The sequence below is a fragment of the Battus philenor genome, unplaced genomic scaffold (genome assembly GCF_028537555.1).
Source record: "Battus philenor isolate CCGP_79_NKW_IND1 unplaced genomic scaffold, ilBatPhil1.0.hap1 SCAF_17, whole genome shotgun sequence".
In the NCBI taxonomy this organism is placed as follows: Eukaryota; Metazoa; Arthropoda; class Insecta; order Lepidoptera; family Papilionidae; genus Battus; species Battus philenor.
Genome location: NW_027181679.1, coordinates 5,989,280 through 6,014,737, shown reverse-complemented (window position 1 = coordinate 6,014,737; position 25,458 = coordinate 5,989,280). Strand labels below are relative to the sequence as shown.

At 32.3% G+C, this 25,458-nt stretch overlaps 2 protein-coding genes across 3 annotated transcripts in view; one reads left to right on the top strand and one right to left on the bottom strand.

Annotated features, from left to right (window-relative positions):
- The window catches only part of pnt (pointed), a 177,420-nt gene that overhangs the window by 4,824 nt on the left and 147,138 nt on the right, over nt 1–25,458 (top strand). For both annotated transcript variants that reach the window (XM_068763072.1, XM_068763071.1), the window contains exon 2: nt 20,286–20,421. In XM_068763072.1, coding sequence (XP_068619173.1) covers nt 20,296–20,421 — 126 coding nt within the window. In that variant the 5' untranslated portion in view covers nt 20,286–20,295. The remainder of the gene's footprint in view (nt 1–20,285; nt 20,422–25,458) is intronic.
- LOC137920038 (ATP synthase subunit d, mitochondrial-like) lies at nt 14,312–16,242 on the bottom strand. The gene is made up of 3 exons (XM_068763270.1): nt 16,124–16,242; nt 15,314–15,532; nt 14,312–14,507 (listed from the first exon to the last, which is right to left on the bottom strand). Exons 1-3 carry the CDS (start codon nt 16,240–16,242, stop codon nt 14,312–14,314), a joined length of 534 nt encoding a protein of 177 aa, XP_068619371.1.

Genomic DNA, 25,458 nt, shown 5'->3' with positions numbered 1-25,458 from the left:
ATAGTGTAAGTTGTTTACGGCGTGCTCTATGTATTGTAAAAAGAGTGCATTCAGCGATGATACATTATGACTAATATTTACCTCCATTTACAATGTTTGCATGGAGGCTGTTAGCAGACCTAATTGCATTAAATTTTATACGTGACGTTCGCTATTTTCATCAATGTAATATAAATAATCAACGCATTTTTATTACTAAATAAACATGTTTTAATAAACATTTGTGTAGACCATCTGATTTATATTGCTAACTAGGTTTGAGCCCGCATAGTTTGCTTTATACGTTATCGAAAACTAATAGTAATAAAGACGAACATAGTTTTATTTAGCCTCGTTATGTTTTCACTGCTAACAAAAGATTATTTTCTTGAAGAGGGTACAGGCCTTTTACATAACGAGGAATCAAAACGAACTTAAAGATCTTGATATTGATTTGAAAGAAAGCATATACTTTCTATTTGAATTATTATCATACCTATGATTTAATTGTTGTATATAATAAACAAACAATAAACAATAGGCTTTAAAAGTTATAAAAATATCAGACATAGACGGTCGGCAGGCAACTTAGTGCACAGAAAAGATGGCAATTGATGCCTCAAGTTTCTGGAGCGGAGACCACGTACAGACAAGGGCAGCAAAAGTCGTCAAACCACAAGATGGATGGACAAACTTTTTAAGGTTGTCGGAAGAAATTTGAAGCAGGCTACTTCTAACGGGTTTTATTGGAAAACTGTAGGGGTTATTTTCAGCAGAGGACGTCTAAGTCTAAAATAATTTTCAATAAAATCTAATAATAAAAACATGATACATCAAATGGACAATAATATCGACATGTTTTAATATACAAAGGAGTAGATGCTATGTTTACCGCTACGAGCTACTTAAAGAGTAATGATTAAGATGTGTGTAACACTATACGCGTGTGAGTCGACAGCCCTGACACCTGGCGACGCGTAACCGATTGCCATTGTGAATCGTAATACATAATATCTGTTATGGAAAAATCACCAATGTTCCGCAATGCGCCATTATCATTTTATCAGACACTAAAAGCCTTATCTCTCTGCGCTCGAAGGTTACGAACGTATGCCACACGATATTCAAATTAAATTTTCTAATGTTGTGCAAATTTTAACTATCTGTCCGTTGAGAAGCTGTTCAATTGTTCTTTTTTCACATTTTTTTTTGTACATTTTTATATACGACGTAGCAGTCTAGTATTTAAAACATATAGATGTAAATAGTAAACTAAATAACCGATGGAAATACGCTCTGTATATTATGTAACATTCCAAATACAAGAAAAAATAACTAACATATTCTAAGTTCTAAATTCAAAAATATATGTGACATCTACAAATATGAACATAGATTTCGTAGTGAACTATTATCCATATAGGATCATTTACTCTCTACACGTTTACGTCGTAAATGCCAGAAGAGCTCAATGATAGAAACTATAATCAGATTGAGCTTTCCTATATTAGCAACGGTAAACTTATTGTTACGATTTGTTTTGCACGACGATTGTTATGCAGCCAGATCTGAGAGGATTCCACAACAAACTTTGTCGTGTTTTTTTATTGTATATATCGATATATTTTTAACTAACTTAAACGTTTTATTTATCGCAAATAAGGTAAACAGCCAAGTTAATACAAAATTTCGCTGTAATCCAGTATCGCTCCTGGTTACGGCGTTTTATTACATGTAACGGCGTTTTATTACATGTAACGACGCCAACGTTTTCGAAAAAAAAACTGTCGATCAACATCTGACAAGCGCAGAGTAGCGGCCGTATCGCAGCTGAGGTTCGGTGCTCTATCGGATATCGTCGGGGATGAGGGGGGTACTGGAAGAGGGGAGGGCATCTGCGAAGGCTACGCATGTGTGCGTGAGACCCTTGCACACAAGTCTAAGGATGCACGGGCAAATATTTACTCGGCTAACGATATTATGACTTATTTTTCATTTTTACTTAAATATTGACCTACGCAAAATTATTTTATACTTCTATACAGTATTTTTATAATTAAAACATAAACAATGATTTTCAAGTATAAAGTTTTAATAAGACTCCGTTTGTTTTTATTACATACACCTATATATAATATCAATATGTTATGTTCATATTCTCAGAAAAAATGTATATTTAGTAAAGTTTTTCACTGATGTTTGTATTATTTTTAGTAAATATAAATTTTGCAACATCCACTTTGAAAATATAAAAAAAAAACTGGAAACACTTGACAGATCCGCTTTGTACGCGTGTGTATGTGTGGGCAGGGCTCAAGGCGTGTTGCCACTTTGTGTACGTATAGGGTGCTGTACACCTTGCAACGGGACCCTGTCCCGAGCAGGTAGAGAAGTCGCTCGCTGACATGATTTGGGACGGATCTTGACGGCGAATATGGTTTTTGAATACACATCGCCATAAATGGCTGAACTGGAAACGGTCGTACAGTTGCTTCTTAGAAATATTAGCGCGGTTCGTTGAATATATAAATGGCGATCAAAAATATCTCTACACGCGCCTGTAAAGCGATTATTTAATTTGTGGTCCGTTGTATAATTTGACGAGGGAGCGATGGCGTGATCTGTAAAGTTTATCGCAAAAACATTTTGCGAGTAAAAATAAATTTATACTTGTTCATTATATAGCATTTGTCTTATGCTCTTTTTATATAAGTTTTGATTCAAATATCTTTATTCAAGCAGACATTTACGCGCTTTTTTAAATTTGCTCAGAACCGGCCGGATATTGAACAGATGCACTTCTTTTTAATGAAATTTAATAATGTTTGATATATATATGAACCTTGCACGCGAGTCAACTAAGCAAGTTGCACAAATTTTGGTCCACTAAAAACTGTGGAATGCTGTAAAATTGTCCAAAGCTTTTAGAATTTTTATTAAAATTAAATAGTCACATTTAGAACACGAAGTTCTATGAAAATAGTCTCAATTTTTAATAATTATAACATAGCGGTTTTGAACACTTGATAATTGACACTTACTTTTAACCCTTTACTTGGCAGATTTTTTTAATATTACATTAATATTCATACCACTTGACTTTTAAGACCCAAAGATGCTAACAGAAAAAAACTGAACAAGCATTCGAAAATAAAGAAATTACCTAAACATTCACATACAAATAATTACTTTGCGTTCAAAATTGATGCCACAATTTTTTTTAACTCTGATGTATCTCTACAGATACATTATTCTCTTTAGTAAACGTGAATATATTAGATTAGATTTCGTTAAAAATAGTTTAACTTATTTCATTGATAATTTATTTCTTTGTATCCACAAAATATTTTTGATCAAATCATTTTGAAATAAAAACGAGTGTTGTTCAATATAAAAAAAAATTGTCGTCTATTTTTGTTAGCTAAGTAACCGTTATGGATTATGCTGGACGTCAGATTTCGCTCCATACGTAGCTGGCACAGTAACAATTTAGTCCAAGTACTAAATATAGTACAAAATAAAACGAATGTCGCTTGCCCTTCATCGCGACCGGTTTCTATTACTGTACAATGAGCCTAATGACATTAAAAATAACGTTTATTTTGATTTGCGGATCGTCTAACGAGCAATTGGTCGCTGCAGACGCCCGCGTTGGAGCACCAGAATTTTTAATTATGAATTAATTAGTAACGATCAACAACACAAACTCGCCTAAACGTCATATTAATTCACGGTTACGACACTTGCTAGTTAAAGTTATTTGCTTCCGTTTACGAATAGGTGAAACAATACATTCATATCAAATATATTCCGATAAAAATGTTACTCATATAGTTCGTATTTCTTTTTTCCTAAACCTTGTTCATGGTGACTTTATTAACTCGCTAATTTTATTTTATTACCAAATAGTTGAATATGATTGTTAGTTTTCTAATTAACTTGTGATTAAAACACGTCGTGGAAGTAATAAAACAAATGCCATTGACAACACGGATACAATAAATGAAAAATTCGAAGACGATTTTTTTAATAAAAAAAAATCTGTCTTGTATTTATATATATATATAGATATCTTAATAATTGTAGGTCTATATTAACTCTGTCCCTCGTAAAAAGATTACAATATGTTCTTTAAATTGAGGTAAATAATTCGAAATATAAATTTTCAAACATAACTGTAGAACGTTTTATAGCAATATAAAGCTGTGTACATAACTATCAATCGTAGAGTAACAAAGACCTCAACCGCCGGCAGCAATGTGCTCCGTCCACATGTCGTCAAGCCGTTAAGTTCGACGACTGCGATAAAGTAATAAATATACTTGGATCCGTTCGGCCATATGCAATCTTTAAGTCACTTTAATACAAGTATTGAAGTAATAGTATACTTTAAATTAGGTGGTGTTTTGAATGTTACCTTAAATTTGATATCAAAAATTCAATAGTAAAACTGTTAGTAATTTTTTTAATTATCATTTTAGCTGAAGGATGTTCAGAGCTGGGTATGGGCCTCTCCCATGGATTTCCAATAGGACCGATTTGAAGTGGTCTGCATCCAGCGTCTCTTTTCACTTACTCATTCGTCTGTCTATTTTCGTCATCGATGTATAGTAAATTTTGTAGGAATGTATCACCTTAATATTAAATAATGATGCTATGTTTTTTATTATGAATTCGAGGTTATCTGTCGAGGTATGCCATAGTTTAATCCGGTCTAATAAATATATATAGCTTGTGTCAGGACTTCTAATTTGAACTACTAATTTAAAACCTAGATTCATTGAAACAAAAATTGTTAAAAATTAATAATTGTTCCAATATTTTTAAATTGTTAATTAATGTAGTTATAAATGCGCAGATAAGAAACAATAAGTAAATTTATAGAAGATTCGTTTTCCCTCTTTTTTCAGAAAAGTAGGTTTCTTTAAAAGCCGTTAATATGACATTCTAATAGCGCTTCGAAATTCCAGAATAAAATTTGTATTTGTTCAACATACGGTAAAGAATTTTAAATGATAGTATTGTTTGCAAATTTAGTAAAAATGGATGTATGGAGACTCTGGATTTTAGTCATGATTGTGCTGTCTTCTATCCGTTATATCCGTTGTAATAATACTGACAAACCCTTTATTTAGTGCATTTTAACTGATGGCTTCAATTACAAAAAAATCAAAGTGTCGTCGTTTCAGCCCATAGGCGCGTACTACAAAGCATAAGACTCCCAATATCCAAAGATATCTGTGGAAGGACATACCATAATCACAAAGCTTGGCAGACGGGTTGGCGATCGCAGTGTGGTATTATGGTCCAGGACGCTATTGCCCATCCTCTGGAAACTTGTTTGTGAGCAGTGGTAATCGTATATAATTAATGCAAAAAGTGTAAGTTATTTAAAGAAATATACCCGCGACCTACGATATCAAAACTCAGTCCTTATAGCTGGGCTACCATTGTTTACGTGTGAAATAAAAAATTAATGATACTTAGCTGAGTAGAATATTCCTATAAGGCATTTTGTCCGCCTTTGAACCAAGTGTTAGAAAAATGAAAGAAAAAATAAAATAAAATATCACGTGAGGTCATTTAATTATTGTAACATAACTAAATTTTTAGATTAATTAAATTTTAGATTAAACTTTGAAAGATTTAAACATCATCGTCGATTGATTTATAATCAAGTATCAAATTCTATCTTGAGAGATTCTATTCACTGTGGTTATGCCATTCTTACGATTGGAGAACTTATTACTTAACAATTTGTTTAAGAATTGGATTACAAAAATTCATCAGTAACCAATCACGGTTTTGAACACCCAATATTAGGCGCTTTATATAGATTATAGTTAAATCACCGTAAATTGTTAGTACCAGACTAACAATTTTATAGCGTCTCAGGTTATATAGGTGTTCGTAGGCGTAGGTGCAGGCCAAGGTTCGTTGTTCATATCGAAATGTCCAAAGCGTATTGACGAGTAGGCGCTGACAATGGACAAGGGACAGATAACGCCTTAATGATTGCATTCTTCTCACGATCGTGTTAACGCGATGTGAAAATCTTAATGTAGATTATTTAGTTTTGTTTAAAAATAGTCAATGATGTGACGTTTCGATGTAATGACCAACATGTGCTTTAGTTTAGTCAAACTGTAATATTAAATGAGTTCAAAAGGCTGGAAGCGTGTCGTTTAAATTATTCGTTAACTTTATCGTGTTATGTAAAATATTGCCTCTGGAAGGTACATTTTGTTTAGCTGATGTACAATCAGCTATATATATAGCTGTACATTGGAAACCAGTTTCAGAAATGAGTTGATGTTTCCTCTTGACAGGCCTAAATTCTTCAGCTGGTTATAGAGAGATTTTTCTGTTATAGTTTTCGCTCCTTTTTCTATTGTATACAAATTAAACATAATTATATATTCCTATTTATTTTATTGACCAGCTCATAAAATTTGTTTACCTTAGTTGTGTGGGCTTTATTTATATTTGTTACCAAGGGTTCAGTAAGTTTTATTAGTAATACACTTTCCAGTCCTGCATTCCAATATGAAAGGCGTTGTAACTAATAAAATTACTTGGCTAACAGCATGCATAATCATGATATTAAACATCATAGGTTAGTGCGGCATTACATATATTCAATCATTTTGTAGTGAATTCTTTTTAATCAATATTAGATCAATTGTTTAATCACGTTTTTACAACTGTGGGATATATTCAACTATACTAAATGACTTCTTAGACATGTGTTTATGTCAAAAAACTGTCGATCTAAGATTAAATTAATAGTGTACGTATGACTTTCATATACGCGCTGCTAAGGTTTTTTTTGGACACGTCTGTAAATCTTCTACCATCACACTTTGTTTCTTTTCTTTTTTTTAAACCACATTACCTAGTATATACTTATATCATAAAATGTTTTAACCTATGATGGCTTATGTATGGATTGAGTTATTGTTAACTTTTAGTTTTGTTTTAATTTTTTATATATCTGATATAGTTCACATTATATGCATCATTCATATAGGATTTCCACTGCTCAAAAACAAGTTTCTAGGAGAGCGGCAGCAGTGTGTTCTATGTACCATAATACCACCATTCGTTTAATAAGTTAGAAATCTATTTAATGGGACTATCGTCCTCGTAGCCGGTTTAGCTTTAAGTTATTCTTCCATTTTTTAAACCATACACATGGTTAGTAATGAGAGTTCTTCTATAACAGCGCACATTTCTAATGTCATCGTTAATTAAATCCGAGTAGTTTCACTAGTTATAGTGTCCTCAAATTGGAGACGCTATATACTAATATCACGAGATACTTCACATAAACATGTACGACGTCTAGAAGAAACGATGTTTATTTTATTGATTTTTTTTTCATTAATTGGTCACAAAAAAAGTTATATTTTACAAAATAATCATCACTTTTAAACAAAAAAATATTGCATCAATCTAAGTAATATCAATTTTAGAATGTATTTTTGTCATGACATCTTTAATGTCCAAAGCCGGTATAGAATTCGAAGCCACTATAATATTAAAATTCAAAGAATGCCTGCCATCCCTTGAAATGATCCCGAGATATCTTTACATTTGTAAAGTCACGGCACGCAATACATTAAAGATTGTTTTGATAAACGACAAAGTGTTAAAACACTATCAACACACAACATCCGAGGAGACAGACGACGTTTCTTTGATTATTTATCTTTTACCAATGTATCTTCGAGCTTGAAGCTAAAATAGAACGATAATAATGTAGCCTGTTGAATATAACGATGAATACATTTTGTTACAATGTATATAAACATTACTGCGGCTCTATATTATATCTGCTATTGTAGGTTTTGAATGTAACTTGAACTACGATTTGTTTTATTTTAAAGTGTATGCAGTTTGCTTCTATTAATGTAAACAAATTATAATGGTAAGGTCAAGATTTTAAATTGTTATAATAATTGATGTATATAACATATTTAGAAGACAATGTGTGCCATACATTAAATAACAGCAAACGAGCGATACATTCATCCCTATGAAGTTTTTTCACCTATAACCAACTACCATGTAAATATAGATAGAATAATAAGATATAGAATGATATATAATTGCAAGTTACATACTATTTTAAGTTCCGTTTCTCACATTAGTCATAGAGTTATGAGCGGCTGTCGGGTAGAGACGCAGGGCGCGGGATCCGCTATAAATAGACCTTGCAACAGGTGGCCGAACGCACCCCACCGCTTCCAACGCCCACGCCGCAGGACTCTGTTTTATTGACCACATAAACGAAATGCAATTATGAATAACACGTATGAACTTGAATACGTTTTTTTTTTATTTATTTCGTCTACATCCAAGCAGTAATTACATATAACGAAGAAAACAGAAGTATATAAGTGTTAGAAATAAACATAGTATTCGTTATTTTTACTACACACAGAGAAGACAGGTTAAGCAATAAATTCAAATTCACAATATCTTTATCTTATCACCAGTACGAGATACCTTAGTCTTTAAAAGAACAAGCGAATGAACTTCAGCAGTAATAAAAAACAATTTGAATTACATATTTAATAAACGACCGAAACAAAAAAAAAACGAACAAATAATTCCCAAGGTGTGCTATGCTATCATTCACTACAGAGGTATTTCATACAGTAGTTAGAGCAATACATTTGTAAGCTCTATTATAGCTTAAATGTGTTTGTACAGAAGTAGGATTTTTAAGTAGAATTTTTTAAAATCTATTGTATAATGGTTTTGCGAAGGGCCGGGCAACGATCATTACGAAAACAGTTGTTCTGAGGCATAAAACGTGTAAAGCATTCACAACTGCCTACGAAGAAGGTAGTAAGATCTGGGCGGCCGCCAGATTCTGCGCTGAGGCTTTTGAAGGTGCTATTGAGCTCTATTACCTATAAAAAGGGTCGGTATACCTATAAAAGAGATTAGCTGAAAATCATAGGTGCTAGGGGCTATGTAATCTGCGTCTCTACGACCACTCTGAAGATGGACAGACGACCATATTAAGGTCGTCGGAAGACGGAATCTATGCGGGAGGCTTCTATCCAGCAGTGGTCATCTCACTGCTGATATGACTATTAGAGTCCAGACAAAATAAAAAGTAAATTGTATGGAATCTTGGAAAAATGCAACAAACAAACCTCTCGTTATTTCTAGTGATTATATAACTTTAAAAAAAAACATTTTTTCTTATTTTGATCTGACTTGATGATTATTCTTATTAATTTAAATAAGCTGTACATAGCCAATTATTATATTTGTATATCGCGTATTTTTTATACACGTACAAAATCTTATATCTAGGAGAAAATAAACAAAAAAAAATTGTTTTTCGGCACTTATGTAAATAAATTCATAATACATGTATTTATTCAATTAACTCTCTTCAATTTTGGAATATGTCATGAGTAGGTTTATAAAGTCGTTACGTAAACGATCTCAAACAAATATCGCAACGCAATGAAAAATTTACGATAATAATTGTCGAGTAAACCGCGAAACTATTACGAAAACAGGTATTTTACGATTTCTTACAAATGTAAATATTATGTCACAGTATTTTTCACAACGTTTACGATTGATGGTAAACCTATGTTTAGTATTATGTTGTTTTTGAAATATGTCATTGGCAATTATTCCATTTTTTTATTTACATATCCAAAAAAGTGTAATGATTTAATTACTTGTCACCTTTATATTAGTATTTTACGAATTTGAAAGAAATATTATACTATGTTTTTAGTTCAAAATTGACAGGCTTATTGATCGTCGGATGGTGTCAAGGATTTTGATTTGTTTGTGTCTATGCTTCGGTTTTCGAATATCTCTGATAATATTTTCTAGCCAATCATAGTTCGATCGAAGTATATATATTTTTAATTGTGTCATCCACAACAGGGTTACAGATTTAACTGCTACAATTTTGTGTGTTGATAAAATATTACAGAAATGTAACCGAGATTATGCGTAGCAGATTCTGATTATTTCTTAAAGCGTTTCTATTCTTAAATTAATATTTAATGTGACTACAAATCAAATTTTGCAATTTGTCCTATACTTAACATGTATAAGATAACTCAATTCTGTTTGTTACAAATGAGAAAACGCACGTGGGCTAAACCTGTTTTATTATATCGGTAGTTGTAAGTCAGATTAGAGAGGCAGCGATTCAAAAAATAAGTTTTGATAATAAGGTTTTACTTTTGGCGACATTTTCTTAACTAACAGTGAATATATTGAGTCTAAAAATGACTTCAGACTGTGATCTCCGAAAACGATGCTATGATGGCAAGTCTTTTAGCAAGGTACGTAAGAGAACGACAGCTTTTGTATTTATTATTAAAATTAAAAGAAATTACACTACTCAGATAAGTTCACTCAAATATAAGTAGCAACAGATCAGGCAATAAATATTATTGTTACCATTTTATCCGAATAAATATACACAATACGAGCCTGCAAGCCTAATGTAAAGATCACAACTATTATAATACATTTTAAACGTATAAATTATTTGTATCTAAAAAGACATTCATTACGAAAATTTAGTTATGATAATGTACACAGATTTACATGAATTGATATTAAATATGTAAAACAATATACCAAGTAAAAAGTTGTTTTTTTGTTTACACATTATTCAGATATATAAATGTCTTGATCCCAAGAAGGTCAAAATATAATATATCCAGGTTTTCGCTCCTCAAGAATTTCCACAGAATCTCATATCACTTTTAACATTAAAAAGATAGAATGGATCATAGTAATATTTATATGCCATTATCTGTTGCCTAAAGCAGAGGTCGGCAAACAGCAACTCGTAAGCCTCTTGTGACCTCTTGTGACTAGTTTTTGCAATTCATTGACAAAATGGTTAGAATTTAGTTAAAATAATCTTCAATCACCAAATATGTTAAAATTAATTTATCTTAAAAATGATATATGTGGTAATAAAAGACAAGTTCAAATTTTTTCATTAGTAAATATTACCTATATATTGGTATCTTTATGTGGTATTATTTTTATTTAAGGAATCTTTGATAAAGATCAATTATACACTGAAAAGCTAGTTAACGTACTTGTAATCTCTGTTTTTTTGGTAAATTTCACAAAAGAAAATGTATGTTTGAAAATAGGGTTCATGAAATCTTCTGAACGAAATTCAGCATGTTCAGAATCCATAACATTTTTATAGAAGGAACCTATTAACAGGGGGAGGTTAATTTTCGTTACCGTTTGGTTACAAAATCAACGAACAATTATCTGTGAAATTAACTGAACTATTTCTGGCATTACAAGAGAAGCATCGGATATCCGTCTATGTCGTCGATTGATATGCTATTAACCGAAGCATCTCCGCTAGGGAAGCGGAAAAGGATGTTACCATTTTTATTTTTACACTATTAGAGATGATCTGTTTTCTTAAAACAAACACTTTGAGCATTCTTTGAAATATGAGTGTGTTTAACTTATTTAGTGGACTCCGCTACATCCATTCAAGGGTGTGGCGATAAATCTAGCGATTTCATAGTTTAAAAATTTGAAGATTAGCAAGTTACCGTTGGTGTCGGTTACCTGACCAGCTATTTTCGATTGGTGCTGGACGCTGTTAGCCGTTCTGGCGTTCGCATGTCCGAAATCCGCGAGCTAAAATACATGAATTAAAAAAACTACGTCAGATGCGTCGCTTGACGTATTGTATTGATTAACTATTATCTACTCGGTTTTTAGAAGAAAAATGTGATACCATCTCTGAAGACATTTTAGCTGAATCTATATCGGAATTGCCTTAGTGAAGATTTTTAAACAATTTACCAACTACACTTGTTGATACAAGATATATTTTTTGTGTCACGTTGTCATTGGAACCCCGCATTGATTACAGGCCTCCTCCGGCTCAGTTCAAACTTCTCTATTATTCGCTTTCCTTCTCTATTATCTTTCGGCTATTGTTATTTCACCGTCTATTTCTTGTGAGGTCTCTGTTTCGTGCACCCCTTGGGTCTTTCTAAGTTTACGCTTCCATTTTTGGTCCTTATATTTTGTATAATTATTTTAGTCGGATATAGTAATTGATTAATATAGTCTAGTTTTAAATTAATATTATTTATAATTTTGTTATTGTAGTTGTAACGAAATTATCACAGCTTTAAATCAGATATATTTAAATTTTAAAATTCTTTATTTAAAATAGTTCGTTAAATATCTTATCGTAGTCAAGATGAACCTGTCCAGTTCAGAAAATAAACGTGTAAAACATACTAATCATTACCAAACCGAGAAGTAAGTTTTTAGCACATAAACATTCATTAATTTTTTTTTAAATCTGGCATTAAAGAGTAAAGTAAACAAAATAAAATAATTAATCATATAAAAATTTACACATCTTTATATATTAAATTATGAAGGCGCTGTTTACTATATTTTAAAAAAAATCGCATAATGTTTTGTATACAATTTTTTAGAGTTATTTATTGATTAAATTATGTAATAATGAAATTACTTTAACGAAGTGATTATTAATCTGTTATCAATTCAGCAACTATTCCAATTATAACAATATTATTTACGGTGCGATATCAAATCGCAAATACTTGGCCCCGCTTCTAAGAGTTGGAAATACTTAACTTGAGTTACTGAGTTGCTTTTCTCGGAAGCGGTGCGGGCGTCTGGCAGGGGACGAATCGTTTGAATTCATACTCGGAACGTTCTCGGACTGGCAACATAACGAACTTCATTCATTAAGCTTTCGCTATGCTGAAAGAGCTATTTTTAAAAGTGGTTGCTTTAAATAATAAGCGTTTAAGATTCTTTTATTCGCGGATAAAAAATAAGGCTATCTAAAAAAGAATACAATGCTTACAAACGAGAATGTAAATTTTATATTCTTATTTTTTTGTACTTACTAGTATGTATAGCTTTTTATACCTATATAAACTCATATACCATATTATCATATGATTCTAATATACTGGCAAGCAAATATTCAAACTTTCTGTTTGAACTATAAAGCCTTTTAGTTTTGTTATTAAATGAATAATATAAAGCATTCTCAGTCTATTATTTTTTTTAATTTTACATATTATTATAATATAGCAGATTATAGAGTATTGATAGTAAATAGGGTATAGTGGAGTTTCGCTGCGAGATATAATCAAAAATGAGATCACAGATGAACCAACATCACTGACGTAGCTCGAAAAAATTCTAGTATAAATAGCAGTGGGCGGAGCATATCGCTCGTGGAACCGATAGCCGTTAGGAATGAAAGCATTTCGAATAGCGACCACGAGCGGGTAGACACGACGTGGATAAACCCCCCATTAGGAGGACCGAGACCTTAGGTCGCGAGAAGTCGTTGGATGCGTGCAGCGCAGGACCGGTCATCGTCGCGATCCTTGGAGGAGGTCTAAGCCTTGCAGTGGGCGTATATCGCCTGAAAAGAAGAAGAAAGAGCACAGTCTAAAAAATCTACTAATAATAATCATCGTTATCATAATTTCAGCCGCAGAACGACAATCGATGAACACGAGCCTAATCCGCTTATTTACTGTGGAGAACGTAGTCAAGTATACCCTTTAATAATATCTTTTCAGAAATTTACAATACGTAATGTACTCTATATTCAAAAGTTTTTGAGATAGGAAATTGTATTTTTAAGTTGCATTCGCTTGCCGTTTGTTTTATTATATCGATTACTGCAATTTCCAATTTTCCTAACAATTAAATTCTTCAATATTTGCGAATACGCTATGGGATATTGATATTACAACATACTTGTATTTACTGGCCACTACAACAAGAAATCCAAAAATATAGTGACATAACTATTTTGAAAATGGTTGCCGCCAATCTGTCAACCTCTGTTTCAGAAGTTAATAAATCTGAAAATAAATCGCAGTGAAACTCAACCCAATCATCAGTCACAATTTGCCACGCGCGATCTGTTGGCTGGGTGTCTCTGCCACGACCCTGAACGCATCTATTTTTAACCCGACTGCAGCCCTTCTTTATGCCCATAGACAATAAGCGGAGCGCTGTTTAGACTTCAATTACGGCGGTGGCGAGCAATGACTTTTGTTTGAAATTACTTGATAAGAAATTTAGTAAATTACTAAAAACAATGTACCCGTAAACTAAAATTAACTGTAACAGATACGGCGAAGATATCACCGGGGATTTTTTATTGAATAAAGAAAACTAGGATGTAAATAAAACCAAAATTTCAAATTAATTTAACGAAATGTCTTTAAGTTTAAAAAGAGGTGAAATAACATAAGAAAGCAAAGATAAAATAACTATTTTAATGGCCGCCTTTTTTCTTCAATGCCTTTTGCTCGGCAGTTAAGTATCCTGGCTGTTCTTCAGGATTATGAGGCCAGAAGGACGGTTTATTAACGGGGTCCAAGGCATCGTCCGGATATATGTCGCGAAACATCTCCATAGTCATGTCTTCAAATTTAGGCAATGCCCGAATTCTTTTCAATTCTTTATTAGCTCTGGAAAAAAATTGTCACTAATGTTAACTTTTCAGGTTGTATATCAGAGTCACAACATAAAGGTATATTCTCAACAATTGTCTTACGAGAATGTCATGTCAAATCAGTGTTTCCCTACGCGGGGCTCACGCTCCAAAAAGAGGCAATTTGATTGTTAAGAGTGGCAATTTCTTAGCGGGTTCAACATGAGTTTAACCCTTTCGCTTTTATATAGAAATCATGTATGTAACATAGGGGGCGTAAGAATTATAGTAAAGCTAAAATGTGGCATGGTGCGAAAGAGATTAGAAAATACTGTGTCAGATTAACTCGTCGGCAAATTTTAAAGAAAATCTCTTTATGCAAAAGGAAAACAATTATTTTTGTAGATAAACCATAAATAATAAGCATAATGCGAGCAATCCGGACCATGAAACATCTTTAGACAGTTAAACATTCCATCCATAACATACAGAAATGTAATTTTATTCCAAATATTGGCGCTTAGTAAGTTATTAAGGCTTTTGTCGAGTCCCGGGCCTATTATCATCAACATTTCACCTGTCGGACATTCACCGCTGTACATTGGTCTACCTCATAGATTTCCAAAAATACCGGTCAGTATCCCGTGTCTTTATATGCGCAAGATCATCTGTTCGTGGTTTCTACTTCAGAACCTTCAAGGCCTAGCGGTCCGCGATTAAAGCATCTTATTAATATTGAGAGGTCTTACACAGTGGGTAACATTATATAGAGCCGTGGATATTAAAAGTTTTGAATATTGTACGAAATTTTGTAGAGAAAATTGTTAAGAAAATTTGATTTACGCTTCTATATCCTTGTCATGATCCTGGCAATATTGCTTAATATCAATTTCTAATTTTTTCCACTGATCGTCTATCGACGCCGTTAATGTGTCTTTAGGGTAAGGCACGCAGTACTTTTCAAGTTCTGATTTGAAACAATCCACAAGGCCAGGTACTGGGATTAGCTTTTTATATGCTTCCCAATCGATTTTTGGCATCTCAGCAGGATTCACCATTACACTGTAAAATATTTTAAGCTTATTGATAATCTAATTAATAAATAAAACGGTACCGAATAATAATTTTGAGTTTAACATATAAGCATATATCATATTCAAAATTAGTGCATTTATTTATTAACAAAAGTAGAACCGCTAGTAATAGTTGCAATCATTAATTAATATCGACATAAACTTACAAATAGTGAACAAATATTAATGTACCACATGTTGAAGGCTAATACATTTACCATTTTTGGTACTCATTAGAACCAAGGTTTATTGAAGATTATCGAAAATCGATTAACTATAATTGTTTATGATAAATAACTTATTGCTCAATTGCAATGATATTAAAAAATACAACGACGAAAAATAAATAGTAGTAATGGGAAAAAATATTTCTAAATATTTTGTGAATGAAAAAATCACCATAGTTATTACGTTATGCATGTAATCTAAAATAAAATATGAATTTTTGTAAGGAGGGCTAAAATTTTCCCCACAAAAATCATCCAAATTTATATAACAAAATAAAGCAAATAAAACTCAAGTAGATATGTGAATTTAAATATGTAGAATTAAGCCATATAAATAAAATTATAAAACTCGCCGTTGCAAGTACGCATCCGACTTCCCTTTAAACGCCATGTATTTAGTTTTCTGTTCTGGAGGTACTAATTTTTCAAGTTCTTGCCAATTAATTGTCGGTTTCATGAACCTTTTCGCCATTATTTAATCAAAATAAAATTTTATCTTATAGCAGACAATTGGAATTTCAAATATTTGTCACTCAATGACAATAAATATTAAGTAATGCCAGTTTAAAGTTTTTATTAATAATTTTTTTATAATTATAGTTTTGGTAACAAGAAATAATGACGATTGCCTTTGGCCACATATTTATTTTTAAAGTATTATGTAATCTACAATTATCATATGCCCATGTTAAACGAAATAAATAAACTTTATTTACTTATTTAATAAAACTGGAAATCAATTAGTAGCAAGTAACAATTATATGATATTGTGTATATTTTAACGAAATGAATATGTTTTATTGTCTCTTGTTTTATTGTTACGGTGTGATGCCTCGTCATCGTCGTCGTTGTTTTAGCCCATAGATGCCCACAGCAAAGCCTAGCCTCCCCAAAAGATGTCTATGGGAGGATGTACCATAATTGCCATGCTTGGCAGGCAGGTTGGTGATCGCAGTATTGTATTATGTTACGCAGAGACTGCTGCTTCCCATCCTCTGGAAATTTGTTTGTGAGCAGTGGCAATCCTATATAATTAAAACACAAAGTGTAAATTACATAACATTGTATCGCGTGAATGGGACCAGCAACCTACAATCGCAAGTCTCAGAGGGGTGACGCTTAATTTACAGTTTTTTTTTTTAATAATAAATCGTGTAGCGCTTTAATTTAAACAAAAAAAATTATTACGTTTCCAGTAAAAAACTAACATTTTAAAAGACTGCAAAAAAGTAATTAGATTTTAAAACACTTGAATGGAATTGGTTGATCTAATAGAGTATATTTAAAATCATTATAGAACATTTATAGCTACCTATTTTTAGTCAAACGATATGTTAAGCGATAAAATGAAAGTTTGTCTTTAAATCGTATGATTCTTTAATTGGTACGAAACCATGTAAGAATTGAAAAGAATGCACATCAAGAGATTCCGACTAACGGTTAGACTGCAGACCCTACCAAGGTCCTAATACCTTGGTAGGGTCCATAAAATAATACGTAGATTATTCTTAAATTAAGACAAAATGTTCCAGGAATTCATGCCACCAATTTACGATGCTTTCACTCGCCAAATCGGGTATAAGTAAGTCAATTAACCAACACGCGAGGAGACGACATCAGGTTAGCATGCGAAATTGCGTGTTTAAGGTCAGGAACCTTATGGTAACACATTATCTATGTTAACGAACGATAAAAAAATAATTTAGCTCTTATTACAAAGTATAGAGGGATAACGTATGTTTTTTTTTTAATAAAGCAGCCTGAGGCAAAGGCAAATGAAACGGCAATCATTCGGTCGCAGTTTAAAAACTTTCGACTCCTGAAGCGATTTATGTAAATTGTTAATTTTTTTGTGTAAAAATCTAGATAGACGGACATCTGATAAGATGCATATGGCGTGTTATATTTCGAAGAAATTTACAGATAAGTCGTAAAAACCTACCACGAGGAAACTTTGAATGAACCCAATGTTAATAGTTTTGTAATCATAATTAAAGTATTGATAATTCAACTTCTTAGTTTTGTTAAACATGCTAAGTTATCGTTGATCAAATAAAAAACTACCTTTTAGATATTTGCGAATTCTTGGTAAAACTATAATTCAGTATCCTGTTATGTTATGTGTCAGTTCAGTATTTCATTATATATCTTATTATGTACAACTATGAATCTATATCAAAACATTTAAGAAATAAATATTCGCTAAGTATTATGTTTCGTTTCGTTCTCGCTGGCATACTTAAATACTTGCTTCTGTAATACATTTTGTTTTTATAACTATTTACTATAACTGTATACAACTCTTATTTAGTCTATTCACTAATTTTACTAGACTATGTTTTACTTTTTGTCAACTATTATATTCCGAACTTTTAGCACTGGTAACCTAGCCGTAGAGGACTGAGACTTGCGATCATAAGTCGCGGGTTCGATTGTCGGCATACAATATAGTTCACACTTAGCACATTAATTATATAAGATTGCCTAAGCTCAAAAACAAATTTCCCGAAGATGAGCAGCAGTGAGCTTTGCGTATTCATAATACCACACTGCGATCGTCAACCCGCTTACCAACCGTGGTGAATAAGGTATATCTGTAGGCCAGTGCCTTGCAGTGGGCGTCTATGTGCTGAGACGACGATGTTTCGAAGTTTGACTATATATGATTCTTTTAATTACAATACTTCACTCCTAAATAAAAACAAGTTTTTTAGTGCTCTTTGTCCCTAAGTATTGAGACCAGATCTGAAATATTTCAATTCAAATTATTAACGAGAGTAATTTAAATCTAATTATTTTTTTAATTGTATGAAATAGTAATGAAGTATCATTCACATTAAACCAGAGCTACTACAATTAACAAGTCGAACCCAACAAATTGCCTACAGCGAGTAGCTTCTAAAGTCGTACGTCAGAGTCACCCTCCAGCACAAATGAGCGACAAATCACCAAGCACACCGTTTCAATTACAAGACAATAACGTTCATGGTGTCAGTATCCTGGCCGTTTCCGCCGGATATTAGGCGCAACGACAAGGCGGCTCCGATGTTCTAACGTGCCGAATTCTGACGACATATTTACCGAATCACCCAATCCTTTTACTTTGATGCGTAATGTCATGCGGAATTATTCCTTATTTCCAGGGAAGAAGATGTACTTTGGGTTTTGTCTGCAAATATAAAGAACACCGGTACACGTGGAGGGTACATTTCCGGATCAACTCATAGGAAAGTGTTAACAAATTTCGATTGCTTTGATGCAATTCGACTGCTCTAGGAAATGTGTTTAAAAATAATTGCTCTTACGCATTTCGTCATAAGAAATTTCTTGTATTCTTTTTATACTATCTGTTTGGTGATCGTATTTACGATTTTTGTTATGACATGTACATTAGACATATAGATGGGCGCTTTTATGCGATAAAATTTATTGTCGCCTTGTGAAAAATTTTACTATCTTTATATGTTTAGGTATATTTGTATATATATTATGTTGCATAAATAACATATTTTTTAGTTGGTAGGTAACATTCAATGCAAGTTTTTTTTGATTTAAGAACACTTTTCTTTTTAGACATGAATTATAAATCTTTATCCTACACTTGACGTTTTTCGCATAATAAAACTTAATTATTATAATATTTTTGGTTCATATAATTGAAATAGTTTATATTGTATGCTCCATATATTTCCTTTCTAAAGCTATACATCGATCTGTGTAAGGACTACGAAATAACTGCGCAAACTGTACCGGCACTGTTTTTTTTTACTAGTATTTATATCATCATTATCATCTCATTCACAGGACTTCCATCATCTTTAATCAACCTTAACAAAATCGTATTTCCACCTTGTCCAACACCCCAGCGACCATCTGCGCGCTATGTGATCCACCTAATCCTTTTTTTTTTTTCGGTTGGGGAAATCTTCTGGTATTCAAGATGCCCTGCCTCTGGGGAGAGGACAGGGGTATGTGGGATTCCTACCCCACTAAACCCCCCCCCCCGGTGGTCGCCCTCTGCGCTAAACGGGGGACCGCGGTATCTCCCAGTCAGGAATCGCCACGCGGTCTTCCCTTGCGCCTTGCTATTTTTCGATAGCCCGTCCCGGGGTATGCGTGGATACGCTCCCCCCGAAACCCTCGTGGTACTATCACGATGGTTCGGGACCACATCGAACCATCGTCCGCCTCAGAGTCGCCGAAGCTAATGGGAGTTTAGGGCCCCCACCCTAAACTCCCGCGCCACCTAATCCTGCTTTAACATGCCAATCCGACGGTTACTTCAATTCATTTACAAATCTCCTGATTCTTGATTTGATCTGTTCCAATTCTTGAAGTCGTTTAACGATGCTCGCCATTTTTCTCCATTTTACTTGATAAGGAAGTCCATGCTGAGAGCCCACGTTTAAGTTCCATATGTTATCTCTGTTAACACACGTAGAGACCTTCGTCTTTAGGCACTGAAGAATATGGGAGTATTTATGTAACTTAATGTAATTTTGTTTATTTTTTCAGTCCCAGCAACATGAAGCTGGAGTGGGCGGAAAGCGAATCGGACTTTGGTCTGGAAGAGGCGGCTTTCTACGAAGGACCGACACCCCTCGCAGGTCCAATGCGCAAAAAGGTGTCGTTCAGCTTAAGACTTGACTTGGTGAGTGCTCAATTATTATTATATTTTTAAGCAGGTTGCTTATAGCATCTGTTGTATTTGTCATAATAGGATAGCTATTATAAAACATATTAAAAATATTTAATATTTCATAGAATTGAATAGGAATTGTATGCATTTACATACTAATATTATAAAGTTTGTCACTAGAAATTAATTTATCGGCGTGATCATATAAATCGTCTGATTGTTAAAAATTAAATGTTGACAAAATACACCTTGTTGGTGGGCTCTAAGCTATACGCTGTCAATAACGACTCCTTCGCCGTACAGACAGCGTTGTCATTTAAAGCGTAAGAGTGTTCGTAAGTGGAGCATTATTACGATGTAATTTAAATAAATATATCTCGGAAGCTGTTGCATTGGAATTTTGTTGTAATGTCAAAAATTATGTTAAGAATGTCGACAAAGTTAAGGTTTTAAAACACTATTGAGACTATTACCATATTATTCATTTTCCACCTCTTGTACATACTTAAGCATTTCTTACAGGAAACTCTTAGGTAGTTAAGTACTTACGAATAGTAATTGCAAAAGGGTGTATAAACAGAACCGGATATCCGATCGTCTCGGGAAAAGCTGTCGCCTCCATTAAAATACTGGTTACTTGAATGCACTGGCTAGAATGTGATGAGAAAACTGTTTACTGGCCTATGAAAGTTCTCTCCATAATAATATTATTACAATTATACTCTTTACCTTGTTATGAGAGAAACTAAGTAGCCGCTACCAAATTTTTGGGCTTAATAATGTATTTATTCGCAAGTATCCTAATTATCGACGTCATGTATGTTGAATAAGGTAAACATAGGTGTAGTAAAACATGATTATTTTTTATTAATCAAATTTATTACAAATATCATGAAAATATGCTTAACGTTTCTCTAGAAATTTTTTTAATACCCGGTTTAACACGAATTTCTTTAAAAAGATTTACATTGTGCCCCTTAATCAAATACGGTTTAAGATTATAAAGGTGATTATATAGAAATAGGTTATAAAAAAAACCTTTAAAAGTTCGCAGAAAATGCAGAACACTTGTGCAAATAAGTCGACAAAGTAATGAATTAAAAATTGCGTAAATTTTCTTTAAATTAACAAAGTAAAAGTAGAAAGAGTCTTACTTAAGCCCAAAGTTGCATAAATTTTAACAGTAGCTACATAAATATTTATATTGCATTGAAAGTTCAATGGTTGCGGCTCAAATAAAAACAGTTGGTTAGTGCAAAGCTAATAATAAAGTCAGGACTGTCTCGTCAAACTGGTAACTGGTGTACAGGTCCATACGTTCGCATAGTCGTTTTGGAACGTCAGCAGAGGCAGGCAGAATAAAGATGACATGTGTCAGGATTACTTTCTATACATAACTTCATGAGAGTTTAATTAATTTTAACTAATTAAATTAACAATATAATAAAGTAAATTAAATTTATGGATACAAATAAAATCATGCACTCATAATAACTAAATTATTTTCCTATTATATTATAAAGTAAATACAATTACCTACAAATAATAATCAAAAGATTTTTATTTATCGAACAATGATAAAAGAACTATCGATGACCCACTTTTAACTAGCTTAACGGGGTTTTCCACCAAGAATATCGTTCGCCAAATTAAAAATAAACATAATTTTATTTTATTTTAATTTAATATTCTTTATTATACACGCTAAGATACATTTAAATAATTTCATAATAATAAAAAAGTACAATAGGAGACAGCCCATTGTAACACACCACAAACTGACAGACAACCATAGTATATATATATATATATATATATAAATATACGTTTATTTATGTTTATTCTAATAATAAATTTTAATAGATAATTATGTGTACAACTATAAATAAAAATATTAAATTATTTTGGCAAGTTATTAAAAATAAAAGTATTTTCTTGACTATTAATTTAAATAATTTATAGTGAAGAAAATACTTCTCAACCATTTTTTTAAATTGTTATATAGACTTCGTACTTATGTCTACCGGTACTGCATTCCACAACCAAACGATCTGTATGATTAAAGACTTGACCATATATGATGACTGTTATATGCATAACTATTGGAGAAAGAGTTCTCGTAAAAAAAACTATATCTTTTCTATACAACCTACTTGGTTGTTTCTGCTGGAAGCTTTTGCGTCTTGGTGTGACAGAAGCAACGTTCTGGTCGGTTAGGGCAGGATCCAGTCACCGGATGTGTCGCCTCGACGCAGCCCAACGGACCGTGAATATTTCGTCTGCACTCCTGTCCCTCGCTTTTATGACATCACGGAACAAAGAACATATACCCATGTATATATCAATTAAATTACATGCTGCAATAACCAATTTCGTGTAAGATAATGTATTGAGTAAAGTAAATAAACTGAAATTAAAAATAGTTTTTTTAAGAAATAAATATAAAGAATATGTTTATATTAAAATACTTTTACGGTATGCGGCATTAACGGCAACTGTTTACAAAAAAATTAATGAAGTGGTTTATTTGAACACCATCTTCACGGGTACGTTTACAATCAATCATCGCATGCCCAAAGGAGTACAGAAAAAGCTATAGTTCTTATTTCAAAGTCGAGTTCGTTTTTTTTATTTCTTTCTTTTATTTTTAAACCTGCCAGTGACAGTGACGTTAAGCTTCACTAATGAGCTTCGACATTAGCTTACTGGGTTGAAAAAGTGTTGCGACTTCTTTACGAATGGGTTGCAGTATATTGTTTTCTCATTTAAAACGTGACAAACATGACGAACATGTAATCGAGTTTTGTATGAAAAATAATTAAGTATTCTGTAGGCAATCTTATCGCAATAAATCATCAATTATTCTTATTTCAAATTTAATTCAATCAATACACGTATGTAAATAAATAACGTTTTATTCAACTTTTTGCATATACAGTTATAAACGAAAATAAATTCGGTTAATTACCTTTCTTACAAACGATATATTTTTTTTAAAAATCTACAAGCCATTTATTTTTAAAAATAATATATAACGATATAATAGTAGCGTTATATCATGACAACTCAGAGGCCATTACTCTGTGCGATAACCTGTGTGCGAAATCGATAAATTTTTAATAAGTAACAGTATAAAACAGTACTCTTTATTCTCTAATTACAATTCTTCACTTTTTTTGCTATTTATTAGATATACGCTCTCTCTCTCAGATCAATGTTACCTCAATAAGACAGTTACAAAGATAATAATGCTATCCTCCCTATCATCGATTTGGACCGGATCGGAGAAATTTGCGTGTCCAAACTACTCTCTGTACTTACGTCTTACACTTAGCCTTCCTACTTAACTCTGTACAAGCTTTATTTAGCTGCTTTTAAAGAAATTCCCCACGGAATTAGAGAGTCAGACAAACAAAACGATTTTCAAAACGAAGAAGAATAACTCTCTCACTAATAACTAAAAATATATATTGCATTTGTATATATGTATGGGTAACCAATATATATAATATATACTCCTTTTTAAGTATGTGTCTATAAGTATAGTGCATATTCAGAAAATTAATTAAGTTTTATTAATTATATTTGCAGTTCTTTGTGTTGACTGGTAAGGCTAAAAAAGGTATTACGTTCGCCATGTATAACATAACTTTTCACGTTTACAAGTTCCGAATTTTTTTTTGCTCAAGGAAAGTATGTTTTACAGTTTGTGCAAAGACAGTTTAAAAGTGATAATTTATCGCTGTACCTTCTGAAAAATGACTGTTGTGTGGGTATATTATCGGATGCAAGGTTTATCATTAAATCATTAGAGTACTAAGTCATTAATAATGAACAGGGCTGAAATAAAGGGGCCGTTGACAGTTATGACGTTAACACCTAACTTGGCTCGGAAGTGTCTTCATAAAGTATAACTTGACGTGATTTACGCTGCATTATGTCGACACGTGGCAAAAGAGTTACTTCAGTAGACACATTTAAAAAAAATACTTTCGATTTAATTTAAGGTAATTTATTAAGGCATTTTATTTAGATGTGGATGCTTTAAAGGGGTGAATGCATAAGTTATTTTCTGTCAATTAATAACTCGTACACTTTTTATTACTATGTAATCAATGGTTACAAAAATAATAAATAATGTAGTAATAATATAAAAAGAGAAAGCGTTTTCAAAATTCTGATTACAATATATTTAATTTAGGTATTCTCAATTATTGGTCTCAGAAAACTTAGCAGCCGAAAGCTATTGCCCAGACGCATTTCATTAGAAAAAAAAAATATTAATATAACATATTTCAAAGAAATTACCTTATACAAATTGACAGGAAATAAGTATTAGAGATTAAAACGTTTTTATATATAATTATTTAGTATATAACTGAATTGATAGTTGAAGTATAAAAAAATATATTTTGAGGTTATTCATTTTTAAGGAGTTAAGGTTATTATAGTTTGGGCATTAAAAGAGAAAATAGAATGCTGTAATAAATTAACGTGATCTATTTAACAACGTTCAATGCGAAATAATAATATATCCGAAAATTAGTGAAGGTATCTGAGCGTGTCTCATTAGGGCCCTACCGTACGATATCCGGTCTCCAATTAAAGGGATAGTTACGTCCGCTCCAAGGAATATGACAAATTAGTTGTGATTTTTCTTTTATATATTTTTATTAGAAATGTTATGTTGTAATTTATGTTTTGGCTATTTCTGTTTTACACTTCTTTCATAGTAGTTCTTCAATAGTTATACATGGTGATGGAAAATAGGTATACAAGTTTTTAATGTGTGAGTGTATAGAATACAATGAAATCTGGGCCGCGACCGGCGAATCACTTCTGGCAGTATAGTCGGCTCTGTCTATACAGACAATAAAAAATAATTAATTTAATATGCTGTAATGCGAATTTCGAAATCGCCTTATCTTATTATATTATCATTACGTTATTTGTTCCTTCTGAAAACATAGATTTTTTTGAAACGGTATACTATACACGAATTGTTAACAAAAGAGCTACACATTTATTATTTTACACCTATTTTCAATC

Excerpts from the sequence above, each read along its gene's own strand:
- LOC137920038 (XM_068763270.1), bottom strand. The coding sequence starts at position 16,242 with ATGGCGAAAAGGTTCATGAAACCGACAATTAATTGGCAAGAACTTGAA. Across the intron at positions 15,533-16,123 it reads TCGGATGCGTACTTGCAACG|TGTAATGGTGAATCCTGCTG; the intron begins GCGAGTTTTATA and ends AATATTTTACAG. Across the intron at positions 14,508-15,313 it reads CATGACAAGGATATAGAAGC|AGCTAATAAAGAATTGAAAA; the intron begins GTAAATCAAATT and ends ATTTTTTTCCAG.